The sequence below is a fragment of the Heterodontus francisci genome, chromosome X (genome assembly GCF_036365525.1).
Source record: "Heterodontus francisci isolate sHetFra1 chromosome X, sHetFra1.hap1, whole genome shotgun sequence".
NCBI lineage: Eukaryota > Metazoa > Chordata > Chondrichthyes > Heterodontiformes > Heterodontidae > Heterodontus > Heterodontus francisci.
This window is the reverse complement of record NC_090421.1, coordinates 16,217,532-16,231,840: the sequence shown is the minus strand read 5'-3', so window position 1 is coordinate 16,231,840 and position 14,309 is coordinate 16,217,532. Positions and strand designations below refer to the sequence as shown.

The 14,309-nt window shown below is 48.1% G+C and overlaps 1 protein-coding gene across 3 annotated transcripts in view; it reads left to right on the top strand.

The window, feature by feature from the left end:
* The window catches only part of spryd3 (SPRY domain containing 3), a 312,897-nt gene that overhangs the window by 254,845 nt on the left and 43,743 nt on the right, over positions 1-14,309 (top strand). For 2 of the 3 annotated variants that reach the window (XM_068025007.1, XM_068025006.1), the window contains exon 9: positions 6,289-6,408. The exons of the other annotated variant lie outside the window; for it this stretch is intronic. In XM_068025007.1, coding sequence (XP_067881108.1) covers positions 6,289-6,408 — 120 coding nt within the window. The remainder of the gene's footprint in view (positions 1-6,288; positions 6,409-14,309) is intronic. 3 annotated transcript variants of the gene reach the window in all.

The following is a 14,309-nucleotide window of genomic DNA, read 5'->3' as shown; positions in this document are numbered from 1 at the left end:
TATAGTAGTGGGGATGCTGGGCTCCTAATCACAAGTAAAACAGAGGGAGCAGCAAATATAATTCCAAGGATCACAAATTTCAGATCTGAAGAAAGATTAAGAAGTTTAGGCCTGTTTTTCAAGGAAAGGAGAAGACTTTGAGATGAGCTAACTGAAATATTCAAGACTAGGCGCATGGGGTTTGCGAGATATGGGGGAGAGGTTGGTAAGTGAGATTGAGGGATATGGCGAGAAGGTGGGTAGGTGGGATTGAGGGATATGGGGAGAAGGTGGGTAGGTGGGATTGAGGGATATGGGGAGAAGGCAGGTAGGTGGGATTGAGGGATATGGCGAGAAGGTGGGTAGGTGGGATTGAGGGATATGGGGAGAAGGCAGGTAGGTGGGATTGAGGGATATGGGGAGGTGGTGAGTGGGTGGGATTGAGGGATATGGGGAGAAGGCGGGTAGGTGGGATTGAGGGATATGGGGAGAAGGCGGGTTGGTGGGATTGAGGGATATGGGAGAAGGTGGGGTTGATCTATGCAAAAGGAACGAACTGGTTGAGCCGGATGGCCTTTTCCTGTTGATTAAAATGTATATTGTTAAATATGTGTGTGTGATGATGTGCCACAGCGCCAATGCATTTATATCAAACAGCACCACCAATGTGTGTAATGTTACAGTGCCAATGCGCAAAGGTTCAGATATAACAGCACCAATGCGTGTGATGCAGCAGCACCAATGCGCAAAGGAGTGTATACAGCAGCGGCAATGCGCAACGGTGTAATATATACTAGCGCTAATGTGTATAACATATGGCACCAGTGCACATAATGTAACGGCGCCAATGCACATGTACAATAGCACACCGTTTGTGCACAAATATCAAAGCACCAGTGTGAGTGACCATTCGAGTGTGTATGAGAGACTGAGAGAGATTGTGACAGTGTATGCAGCTGTACCTGTGCGAGTGTTGGTGAGACAGTAACTGTGATTAAGGGCGAGTTCCTGCCTGTGTGTGATGGTTCCTTTATGAAAGACATACTGTGCCACTGTACGCATGTCTATTGAGTTGTGTGTGCGCGTCTGTCTGCCTGGCCCGTGTGCTCGTTATGTTGGCCATGGTGTGATGTGGGTGACCAGCCTGTTACGGTCTGTTTCCTGCCGAGCGGGTTAGGTTAAGACTAGTTCTATTCTCTGTGTGTGCGACCATAACAGCTTGTATTTATATAGCACCTTGTATAGAGAATCATAGAAAATTACAGCACAACAGGCCTGTGCCGGCTGTTTGAAAGAGCAGTTGTGTTTAGTCCCACATCCCCTCTTTTTGTCTGTAACTCTAAGTTCCTCATCCTCCAGTACCTGTCCAACTCCCTTTTAAAATTATTTATGGAATCAGCTTCCACCATCTTTTCAGGTTGAGAGTTCCAGATCCTGACAACTCTGAGTGAAAACATTTCTCCTCATCTCCCCTCTAGATCTTTACCCAGTTGTTTTGAACCTATTCTTTTGGGCCTCCTTATCTCGAGAGACAATGGATAAGCACCTGGAGGTGGTCAGTGGTTTGTGAAGCAGTGCCTGGAGTGGCTATAAAGGCCAATTCTAGAGTGACAGGCTCTTCCACAGGCGCTGCAGAGAAATTTGTTTGTCGGGGCTGTTGCACAGTTGGCTCTCCCCTTGCGCCTCTGTCTTTTTACCTGCCAACTACTAAGTCTCTTCGACTCGCCACATTTTAGCCCCGTCTTTATGGCTGCCCGCCAGCTCTGGCGAACGTTGGCAACTGACTCCCACGACTTGTGATCAGTGTCACAGGATTTCATGTCGCGTTTGCAGACGTCTTTATAGCGGAGACATGGACGGCCGGTGGGTCTGATACCAGTGGCGAGCTCGCTGTACAATGTGTCTTTGGGGATCCTGCCATCTTCCATGCGGCTCACATGGCCAAGCCATCTCAAGCGCCGCTGACTCAGTAGTGTGTACAAGCTGGGGATGTTGACCGCCTCGAGGACTTCTGTGTTGGAGATACGGTCCTGCCACCTGATGCCAAGTATTCTCCGGAGGCAGCGAAGATGGAATGAATTGAGACGTCGCTCTTGGCTGACATACGTTGTCCAGGCCTCGCTGTCATAGAGCAAGGTACTGAGGACACAGGCTTGATACACTCGGACTTTTGTGTTCCGTGTCAGTGCGCCATTTTCCCACACTCTTTTGGCCAGTCTGGACATAGCAGTGGAAGCCTTTCCCATGCGCTTGTTGATTTCTGCATCTAGAGACAGGTTACTGGTGATAGTTGAGCCTAGGTAGGTGAACTCTTGAACCACTTCCAGAGCGTGGTCGCCAATATTGATGGATGGAGCATTTCTGACATCCTGCCCCATGATGTTTGTTTTCTTGAGGCTGATGGTTAGGCCAAATTCATTGTAGACAGCCGCAAACCTGTCGATGAGACTCTGCAGGCACTCTTCAGTGTGAGATGTTAAAGCAGCATTGTCAGCAAAGAGGAGTTCCCTGATGAGGACTTTCCATACTTTGGACTTCGCTCTTAGACGGGCAAGGTTGAACAACCTGCCCCCTGATCTTGTGTGGAGGAAAATTCCTTCTTCAGGTTATAACCTCTGGTTAATGACCCACTCTCCAGAGGGAACAGCCTTTCTCTATTTGCTCTATCAAAACCTCTCATCTTGAAAAACTCTATTCGGTCACCTCTTCACCTTCTCTGTTCCAAGGAGAACAGTCCTACCTCTCCTCATAACTGAAGTTCCTCATCCCTGATAACATCCTGGTTAAACCTCCTCTGTACCCTTTCTAAGTCCTTTACATCTTTCCTGAAGTGTGGTGCCCAGAATTATCCACAATTCTCCCGCGGAGGTCTAACCAGTGATTTATAAAGTTCTAGCATGATTTCTCTGCTTTTATATTCTATCCCTCTCCTTCGAATAACTCATATGCTTTTTTAACTGCCCTGCCACCTTTATAGACTTGTGTCTCTGGACACCAAGGTCTCTCTGTTCATCGACACTTTTCAAAATTGTATGATTTATACTTTCCTGTCTTTCCAGATTACTCCTCCCAAAGTGCAGTATTTCACACTTCACCACATTGAACTCCATCTGCCATGTTTCTGCTCATTTCACCATCTTGAAGCCAATAACTATCCTCATCACTATCTACTACTTTACCAAGTTTAGTATCATCTGCAAACTTTACAGTGCTGCTCTTTATACCTACAAACGAACATACAAATTAGGAGCAGAAGTAGGCCATTCGGCCCCTCAAGCCTGCTCTGCCATTCAATAAGATCATGGCTGATCTGTTTGTGTCTTGAATTCAACACTCCCATCTACCCCCGACAGCCTTTGATTCCCTTGCCTAACAAGAATCTATCTACCTCCACCTTAAAAATATTCAATGACCCCGCCTCCACCACCTTCTGAGGCGGAGAGTTCCAAAGTCGTACAACCCTCTGAGAAAAAATTTCTTCTCATCGCTGTCTTAAAAGGGCAACCCCTAATTTTAAAACAGTTCTGGACTCACCCACAAGAGGAAACATCCTTTCCACATCTACCCACCTGAGTCTAGGTTGTTTGTAAAAATTTAAGAGCAATGGACCTATACCTGCCCTTTGGAGAACACCACTGCAAACCGGCTCCCAGTCTGAAAACCATCCATCCATCACCACCCTCTGCTTCCCATCACTGAGCCAATTCCATATCCATACCGTCTCTCTCCCTCCTGTACTTTCCATAATCTTCCTGGTGATTCACTGAATCTTGCTCCTGACATTTGTCGTAAGCCTCGTGTTTCTGATTAGATTATTATGATTAGAGATACAGCACTGAAACAGGCCCTTCAGCCCACCGAGTCTGTGCCGACCATCAACCACCCTTTTATACTAATCCTACACTAATCCCATATTCCTACCTATACTAGTGACAATTTATAATGGCCAATTTACCTACCAACCTGCAAGTCTTTTGGCTTGTGGGAGGAAACCGGAGCGCCCGGAGAAAACCCACGCAGACACAGGGAGAACTTGCAAACTCCACACAGGCAGTACCCAGAATCGAACCTGGGTCCCTGGAGCTGTGAGGCTGCAGTGCTAACCACTGCGCCACTGTGCCGCCCTACTGTTTTATTTTAACTTTGATTTCCTTTGTCATCCAGGGTACATTAGCTTTGGATGCTCTACCTTTTCCCATCAAAGGAATATGTCTAGTTTGTACCTGAACTCACACTTCCCTGAATTCCTTTCATTGCTCCATTACTGCTTTAACCTCCAATTGCCTTTTTCACTCAATCTGTGCTCGGTCCCTCCTTAAATCACTGAAATTAGCTCTGCCCCAGTTGAGCATTTTCACCTTCAATATTTTCTGATCTCTTTTCATAATTATTTTAAACCGAATTATGTTGTGGTCGCTGCTGGCTAGATGGTCTCCTACTGTAACACAGTCCACTTGCCCATTTTGTTTCCCAGAACTTGATCCCACACTGCTTCCTTCCTTGTTGGTCTGGAGACATATTGATTGAGAAATTTCTCCTGTACACATGTCAAAAATTCCTCTACCCTTAGTGCTATGTTTTTCCCTATCTATATGAGAATAATTAAAGTCTCCTAATGTTACTTTTTTTTTTGCGACAAGCCTTTGAAATTTGATGACAAATTTGCTTATCTATCACCATCTCACTGTTTGGACCTCTATATAAAAAGCTCCCCCACCGTTACTTAACTCAAGTCCTAGAATCATCTAGAAATCCTTTCTATTTAGAACTTTATCACTGCCACACCCCCTCCTGTTTTTCCTTCTCTATCATCCCTGAATATTTGATAACCTGGAATATTAAGAACCCATCCCTGGCCTTCTTGAACTATGTTTATATTCGTGCAACCACGTCATAATCCCATGTAGCAATTTGTGCCTGCAGCTCACCAACCTTATTAGTTACACTACAGACATTGATATACATACAGTTTAATACTTCCCTTGTCACTTTAGCTATTTTTCTCAATCTGGCCCCTCCAATTTTTGGGATATTTCTAATTTTACTGCTCTTTATATCTCTTTGTACTTTGATCTCATTGCTGCTCCTTTCTGCTATTTTCTGATTCCCCTTCCCTCTGCAAAATTAGTTCAAACGCTCACTAACAGTACTAGTTAATCTACTAGCTTTAATATCATTAAACATCCCAAAATGTTCCATAGGAGTTTCATCAGACAAGTTTAACACTGAGTTACAGGATATATTAGAACCAAAAGTTTGGTCAAAGAGAACTTCCAGAGCTTAGGGCCTTGGCAGTTGAAGGCATGGCCACCACTGGTAGAGCCAAGAAAATTAGAATGTGCAAGACCCACAGATATCTTGGAGGGGTGTAGGGCTGGAGGAGATTACAGAAATAGGGAGGGGTGAGGACATAGAGGAATTTGTAAACAAGGTTGAGAATTTTTAAAAATTGAGACATTGCCAGACTGGGAACCAGTGTAGGTCAGCAAGTACAAGGGTAACAGGTTGGAATTTTGGATTCGCTGAAGTTTATTGAAGGTGCAAGGAATGAGGCCAGCCAGGAGTGCATTGGAATAGTCGAGTCTAGAAGTAACAAAGGCATGGATGAGTGTCAAGTTTTCTGTGTGTGAGAGGCATATTGTCCATTGTGTAGGGGTAAGACATTGTGTGTGTTTGTATATCAAGCTGCCTATGTGAAAGAGACACATTGCCTGGGAGTGGGGGAATTCTGTGTAATATAATCTATCCCTAAAACCCTCTGTGATCTCCTTGTTCCTTCAGTTCTGGCCTCTTGCACATCTCTGTTTTTCTTGGCCTCTTAATTGGCTACCATGCCTTCAGCTGCCAAGGCCCTAAACTCTGCAATTCCCTCTCTACACCTCTGCCTCTCTATCTATCTCTTCCATTGAAACACTTCTTAAAACCTACCTCTTTGACCAAGCTTTTGGTCCTTTGTCATAATATCTCCCTATATGGCTCAGTGTCTAATTTTGTCTGATAATGCTCATGTGAAGCACCTTGGGATGTTTTACTACATTAAAGGTGCTATATAAATGCAAGCTGTTGTTGTAATAGCCTGTGTCTTTGTGAGAGATGGCCAGTGCCTCTTTGGCTTTGTGAGCAGCATTTTATCTGTGTGGTTGTGTCTCTGTGTGTGTGTATATATGGGAGAGCCAGTATGTACGTGTGTGGGTGAGAAGAGAGACATTGTCTGTGTGTGTGTGTACCTATGCCTGGGTGTGAGAGGAAGAGAGACAGGACTTGTGTCGGTGTGTGTGTGTTACTGAATTCTCTGATTTCTTTTCTCAGATGATGGCAAGCTTTTCCAAGGAAGTGGAGTGGGAGATCCCTTTGGCCCTCGCTGCTACAAGGGTGATATCATGGGTTGTGGTATCATGTTTCCTCGAGATTATATTTTAGACAGTGATGGTAAGAACGTTGTTAGTATGATATATTACTACATGAAGATTGGACTTACTGATTTCCAAGTTAGAATGAGTAGTGGAGTTCTGACGCCACAACACAGGCAAAATGGCAACATAGCATGTTTTTGCTTTTACACAATTTTATAGCACAGAAGGAGCCCAACTGGCCCATTGCTCTTATGTTCTCTCTCTAAAGGAGCTATCCCATTAGTCCCATAACTCTTTGCCTTTTCCCATTTGGCCACCATGTGTCTTCCTCTCTGAAAGAGCTGACCCCCTTGCTCTTTCCCCGATCAGCCCATGTCTCTCAAAGAGCGAGCCCTTTTTGACTAAAAACTCAACCAGCCCAGTCAGATAAATACCTTGACGACTAGAGAAGGTCAGAGGCTGGGCACCCTACAGGGGGTGGCTCACCTCTTGGAACTCACTTTCTAACATTGTAGGAGTACCTTCACGACATAGACTGCAGCAGTTCAGAAAAGCAGCTCAGGACCACCACCTCAGGGGCAACTAGGGATAGGCAAAACCTATCTGCCCAGAATGATTCTTTCTTGAAATCCCATTACCCTGCCCTTTCCCCATTCCCCCATCGCCCCAGTGCTCACTCTCTGAAAGAACTCAGCCCCATTTCCCCACTGCCCCGTGCCCCCTCTCTGAAAGAGCTCAGCCCCATTCCCCATCGCCCCTGTGCCCTCTCTCTGAAAGAGCTCAGCCCCATTCCCCATCGCCCCTGTGCCCTCAGAAAGAGCTCAGTCCTATTCCCCATCGCCCCTGTGCCCTCTCTCTGAAAGAGCTCAGCCCCATTCCCCCATCAACCCTGTGCCCTCTCTCTGAAAGAGCTCAGCCCCATTCCCCATTGCCCCGTGGCCCCTCTCTGAATGAGCTCAGTCCCATTCCCCCATTGCCCCTGTGCCCTCTCTCTGAAAGAGCTCAACCCCATTCCCCCGTCGCCCCTGTGCCCTCTCTCTGAAAGAGCTCAGCCCCATTCCCCCGTCGCCCCGTGCACTCTCTCTGAAAGAGCTCAGCCCCATTCCCCTATTCCCCATTGCCCCGTGCCCCCCTCTGAAAGAGCTCAGCCCCATTCCCCCGTCGCCCCTGTGCCCTCTCTCTGAAAGAGCTCAGCCCGATTCCCCATTGCCCCTGTGCCCTCTCTCTGAAAGAGCTCAGCCCCATTCCCCCATCATCCCTGTGCCCTCTCTCTGAAAGAGCTCAGCCCCATTCCCCCATCATCCCTGTGCCCTCTCTCTGAAAGAGCTCAGCCCCATTCCCCCATTGCCCCTGTGCCCTCTCTCTGAAAGAGCTCAGCCCCATTCACCATTGCCCCATGCCCCCTCTCTGAAAGAGCTCAGCCCCATTCCCCACTGCCCCATGCCCCCTCTCTGAAAGAGCTCCGCCCCATTCCCCATTTCCCCACTGCCCCATGCCCTCTCTATGAAAGAGCTCAGCCCCATTCCCCATTTCCCCACTGCCCCGTGCCCTCTCTATGAAAGAGCTCAGCTCCATTCCCCCATTGCCCCTGTGCCCTCTCTATGAAAGAGCTCAGCCCCATTCCCCATTTCCCCACTGCCCCTGTGCCTTCTCTCTGAAAGAGCTCAGCCCCATTGCCCCTGTGCCTTCTCTCTGAAAGAGCTCAGCCCCATTCACCATTGCCCCATGCCCCCTCTCTGAAAGAGCTCAGCCCCATTGCCCCGTGCCCCCTCTGAAAGAGCTCAGCCCCATTCCCCATTTCCCCACTGCCCCGTGCCCTCTCTATGAAAGAGCAGCCCCATTCCCCACTGCCCCATGCCCCCTCTCTGAAAGAGCTGAGCCCCATTCCCCATTGCCCCGTGCCCCCTCTCTGAAAGAGCTCAGCCCCATTTCCCCACTGCCCCGTGCCCTCTCTATGAAAGAGCTCAGTTCCATTCCCCCATTGCCCCTGTGCCCTCTCTATGAAAGAGCTCAGCCCCATTCCCCATTGCCCCATGCCCCCTCTCTGAAAGAGCTCAGCCCCATTCCCCCATTCCCCATTGCCCCTGTGCCATCTCTCTGAATGAGCTCAGCCCCATTCCCCATTGCCCCGTGCCCCCTCTCTGAAAGAGCTCAGTCCTATTCCCCATCGCCCCTGTGCCCTCTCTCTGAAAGAGCTCAGCCCCATTCCCTCATCGCCCCTGTGCCCTCTCTCTGAAAGAGCTCAGCCCCATTGCCCCATGCCCCGTGCCCTCTCTATGAAAGAGCTCAGCTCCATTCCCCCATTGCCCCTGTGCCCTCTCTATGAAAGAGCTCAGCCCCATTCCCCATTGCCCCGTGCCCCCTCTCTGAAAGAGCTCAGCCCTATTCCCCATCGCCCCTGTGCCCTCTCTCAGAAAGAGCTCAGCCCTATTCCCCATCGCCCCGTGCCCTCTCTCAGAAAGAGCTCAGCCCGATTCCCCATCGCCCCTGTGCCCTCTCTCAGAAAGAGCTCAGCCCCATTCCGCCATCGCCCCTGTGCCCTCTCTCTGAAAGGGCTCAGCCCCATTCCCCCATTCCCCATTGCCCCTGTGCCATCTCTCTGAATGAGCTCAGTCCCATTCCCCCATCGCCCCTGTGCCCTCTCTGAAAGAGCTCAGCCCCATTCCCCCATCGCCCCTGTGCCCTCTCTCTGAAAGAGCTCAGCCCCATTCCCCATTGCCCCATGCCCCCTCTCTGAAAGAGCTCGGCCCTATTCCCCATCGCCCCTGTGCCCTCTCTCAGAAAGAGCTCAGCCCTATTCCCCATCGCCCCTGTGCCCTCTCTCAGAAAGAGCTCAGCTCCATTCCCCCATTGCCCCTGTGCCCTCTCTCTGAAAGAGCTCAGCCCCATTCCCCATTGCCCCGTGCCCCCTCTCTGAAAGAGCTCAGCCCTATTCCCCATCGCCCCTGTGCCCTCTCTCAGAAAGAGCTCAGCCCTATTCCCCATCGCCCCGTGCCCTCTCTCAGAAAGAGCTCAGCCCTATTCCCCATCGCCCCTGTGCCCTCTCTCAGAAAGAGCTCAGCCCCATTCCGCCATCACCCCTGTGCCCTCTCTCTGAAAGGGCTCAGCCCCATTCCCCCATTCCCCATTGCCCCTGTGCCATCTCTCTGAATGAGCTCAGTCCCATTCCCCCATCGCTCCTGTGCCCTCTCTCTGAAAGAGCTCAGCCCCATTCCCCCATCGCCCCTGTGCCCTCTCTCTGAAAGAGCTCAGCCCCATTCCCCATTGCCCCGTGCCCCCTCTCTGAAAGAGCTCGGCCCTATTCCCCATCGCCCCTGTGCCCTCTCTCAGAAAGAGCTCAGCCCTATTCCCCATCGCCCCGTGCCCTCTCTCAGAAAGAGCTCAGCCCTATTCCCCATCGCCCCTGTGCCCTCTCTCAGAAAGAGCTCAGCCCCATTCCACCATCGCCCCTGTGCCCTCTCTCTGAAAGGGCTCAGTCCCATTCCCCATTTCGCCCATTGCCCCTGTGCCATCTCTCTGAATGAGCTCAGTCCCATTCCCCTGTCCTTTCCCCATTCAGGTTATCATGCGCTGTGCCTTTGATCTGTAAGACCTTTCCATTAGGCCCCTCTCCTGCCCTATTCCAGAACATTTTTTGATTTTCCACTTTCAAATATTTATCCATTTCCTTTTTAAAAACATTTGTAGATTCTGCTTCCCCGACTGTTTGTGGTTGGACATTCCATGTCCTACATTTTATGTAATTCTCTTAACCGCTCCCGTTATTCTATTGATAATGATAAATTTTTCACTTCAAGTTACTGACCAGTGGAAATTGCTTTTCCCCTATTTACATTACCAAGACACCTGGTAATTCTGGCCATCTATGTGAGATCTCCCATCCTCTCTGCGCTGTAAATTTGAGCTTCTCCAAAATGCTGCTGCCAATATCCTAACCTACACCAAGTCCTGCTCACCATTGTCCCTCTCCCTACAGACCTACATTGACTCTTGCTTTCCCAAAGGCTCCAATTTAAAATTCACATCCTTGTGTTTAAATGCCTTGACACCCCCACCCACCCCCCGCCCTTCCGCAGTCTCTCTAACCTACTAATCCCCTCCCCAATGTCTGTGTTCCTTTGATTTAGCCTCTTGTGAATCCACCCCCCACTTCACTCCACCATTGGCCGTGCATTCGGCTGTCTGGACCAATGTACTTTTTTTTTTGTTGTACATGGCCTGTTCATTTCAAAGCGCTGTACCTTTAATTTTTTTTGTGCAGCTGCGCATGTGCTATATCTTAGAGGGGACAACTTGTAAGAGCCTGTGCCATTGCTGTGCATTTGCTCCCGTGTGCAGCTTAGAGGGAACACTGGTCTAGACTCCATACTCTTGAATTTCTTCTCTAAACCTCTCCACTTGACCATCCTCCTTTAAGGTCTTCCTTAAAGCCTACTTTTTGACCAAGTTTTTGATCACCTGTCCTAATATCTGCTACTTCAACTTGGTGCCAGTTTTGTTCCCTTACCCATTTCTGGTGGCCCTTGGGGCTTTTTCAGCATTATAGGAGCTATATAAATGCAAGTTGTTGTATCACTTTGAAGCCACATTTTACTTTCTCCAGTCATCCAATGAACTCCAACTTTTGCTGCATATTCTTTACTTATGGGAATGTGTTTAGTCTCTACTCTAACCAGCTGTTTGAACGATTCCCATGGTTTGCGTTGCCTTATTTGCCAGTGGTCTTCCAGATTATCTGGGCATGCTCCCTTTTAATATAATTGAAATTGGCTTTTTGCTGTCAAGTATTTTTCCCTTTTGAGGGTGCTGTGAAACAGAAATTCTACATTGCAGAATTTACAAGACCCCATCACCAAGCTGTTCATTCTAACCATTGAGAAAAAAAGAGGAGGTTATTCAGCCCCTCAAGCCTGCCCTGCCATTCAATTAATTCATGGCTGATTGGTATCCTCACTCCATTTACCCACCTTGGTCCCATAATCCTTAATATCCTTGCCTAACAAAAATCCCAGTTTTGAAACTCTCAGTTGACCCCCAGCCTCAACAACCTTTTGTGGGGGGAGAGAGTTCCAGATTTCCACCACAGTTTGTGTATAAGAAGTGCTTCCTGACATCACCCCTGCATGGACTAATAATTTTAAGGTTATGCTCCCTTGTTCTGGACTCCCCCACCAGAGGACAGAGTTTATCTCCATCTTCCTGATCAACTCCTTTAATGATAAACATCTCAATTAGATCACCCCTTAATCTTCTATAGTCAAGGGAGTACAAGCCTAATCTATGCAGCCTGTCCTCATAATTTTACCCTCTTAGCCCCAGTATAACAATGTCAACTATGTCTCAGTTGGTGGCACTCTCGCCTCTGAGTCAGAAGGTTTGGGTTCAGGTCCCACTCCAGGACTTGATCAGAAAAATCTAGGCTGACACTCCACTGCAGCACTGAGGAAGTGCTGCACTGTCAGCAGTGTCATCATATGGATGAGACGTTAAACTGAGGCCCTGTCTGCCCCCTCAGGTGGATGTAAAAGACCCTCTGGCACTATTTCAAAGAAGAGCAGGCGAGTTATCCCCAGTGTCCTGGCTGTTTTTTATCCCTCAATTAACACCAGTAAAACCGATTATCTGGTCATTATCGCATTGCTATTTGGAAGCTTGCTGTGCGCAAATTGTCTGCTGCATTTCCTACTTCACAACAGTGACTACATTTCAAAAGTACCGCATTGGCTGTAAAGCACTTTGGGACATCTTGTGGCTGACAAAGGCGCTATATAAATGCAAATCGTTTTTTTTTCTTCTATCATTCTGGTCAATCTGTGCTGCACCCTCCTGCCTAGACCAATATTTTCTTCCTGAGGTGCGGTGCCCAGAACTGATTGCAGTACTCCAGATGGGGGTTTAACCTGAGCTCTATACAGCTGTAGCATAACTTTCACTCTTTTTATTTGTTCATGGGATGAGGGCGCTGCTGCAAGGCCAGCATTTATTGCCCATCCCTAATTGCCCTTGAGAAGGTGGTGGTGAGCTGCTGCCTTGAACTGCTGCAGTCCACATGGTGTAGGTGCACCCACAATGCTGTTACGAAGGCAGCTCCAGGTTTGTGACCCAGCAATGATGAAGGAACAGTGATATAGTTCCTAGTCGAGATGGTGTGTGGCTTGGAGGGGTCTTGCGGATAATGGTGTTCCCATGCGTCTGCTGCCCTTGTTCTTCCAGCTGGTCACAGGTTTGGATGGTGCTGTCGAAGGAGGCTTGGCAGTGCATCTTGTAGATGGTACACACTGCTGCCAGTGCGCGTCGGTGGTGGAGGGAGTGAATGTTGAAGGTGGCGGATGGGGTGCCGATCAAGTGGGCTGCTTTGTCCTGGATGGTGTGAGTTTCTTGAGTGTTATTGGAGCTGCACCCATCCAGACATGTAGAAAGTATTTCATCACACTCCTGGCTTGTGCCTTGTAGATAGTGGACAGACTTTGGGGAGTCAGGTGGTGAGTTACTCGCCGCAGGATTCCCAGCCTCTGACCTTGTAGCCACAGTATTTATGTGGTCCACTTAGGTTTCTGGTCAATGATAACCCCCCCTCCCCCACCGGATATTGACAGGGGGGATTCAGCGATGGCAATGCTATTGAACAATTGAACATCAAGGGAAGATGGTTAGATTCTCTCTCGTTGGAGATGGTCATTACCTGGCACTTGTGTGGTGTGACTGTTACTTGCCATTTATCAGCCCATGCCTGAATGTTGTCTAGGTCTTGCTGCATGTGGACACTGGCTGCTTCGGTATCTGAGGAGTCATGAATGGTGCTGAACATTGTGGAACCATCAGTGAACATCCCTGCTTCTGATCTTATGATGGAAGGAAAATCATTGATGCAGCAGCTGTATTCCAGCCTTCTTGAGATAAAGGCCAACATTCCGTTAGCCTTATTAATTAATTTTCTTTTGTACCTGTCCACTAGCTTTTAGTGATTTCTGTATTTGAACTCTTCAGTCTCCCTACTCCTCCACAGTTCCTAGCTTCAGTGGATGACCTCACACTTTTCCATATTGAACTCCATCTGCCATTTTTGCTCACTCACTTTGCAACTTTCTGTTCCCATCTACACTGCAATACTGTTCCTTCATCCAAGTCATTTATAATCATTGTGAAAAGCAGAGGCCCTAGTACAGTACAGATCGTGGAGACACCACTAGTCACATCCCGTCAGTTGGAGTACATACCCATTAGCCCTCCTTTCTGTCTCCCACCTCCTAACCTATTCCCTACGCACGTCACTCCAATCCATGCACCCTCATTTTTGTTAAGTCTCTTATGTGGAACCTTGTTGAATGCTATCTGGAAATTCATGTAAATAACATCCACAGATGCTCCCTTATCTGCTACATTTGTTATATCCTGAAAAAATAAACTAGATTTGTTTGACATGACCTGCCCATTACAAATCCTTGTTGACCCTTAGAGAAAAGAAGATTGAGAGGAGATTTGATAGAGGTGTTCAAAATCATGAGGGTTCTAGACAGAGGAGATAGAGAGACAGAAAGGTCGAGAACCAGAGGACACTGATTTAAAGTAATTGGCAATAGAACCAATGGCGACATGAGGAAAACCTTTTTTACGTAGCGAGTGGTTAGGATCTGAAATGCACTGCCTGACAGTATGGTGGAGGCAGATTCATTCATGGCTTTCACCTGAAAAGAATAAATTTCAGGGCTAAGGGGAAAAGGCTGTGGAGTGGGACTAGCTGAATTGCTCTTGCAGCGAGCCAGCACAGATACAACAGGCCGAATGGCCACCTCCTGTGCTGTAACCATTCTATGAATCTGATCAGTTCCTATTTGTCCAAATGCTCAAGTCACTCTGTCCCTAATAACAGATTCGACTAACTTCCCCGCAACAAATATTAAGCTAATAAACTAGGCAATTATCAGTCTATTGCTGTTACCCTTTTTAAATAATACAGTGACAATGGTAGTTTTTTAA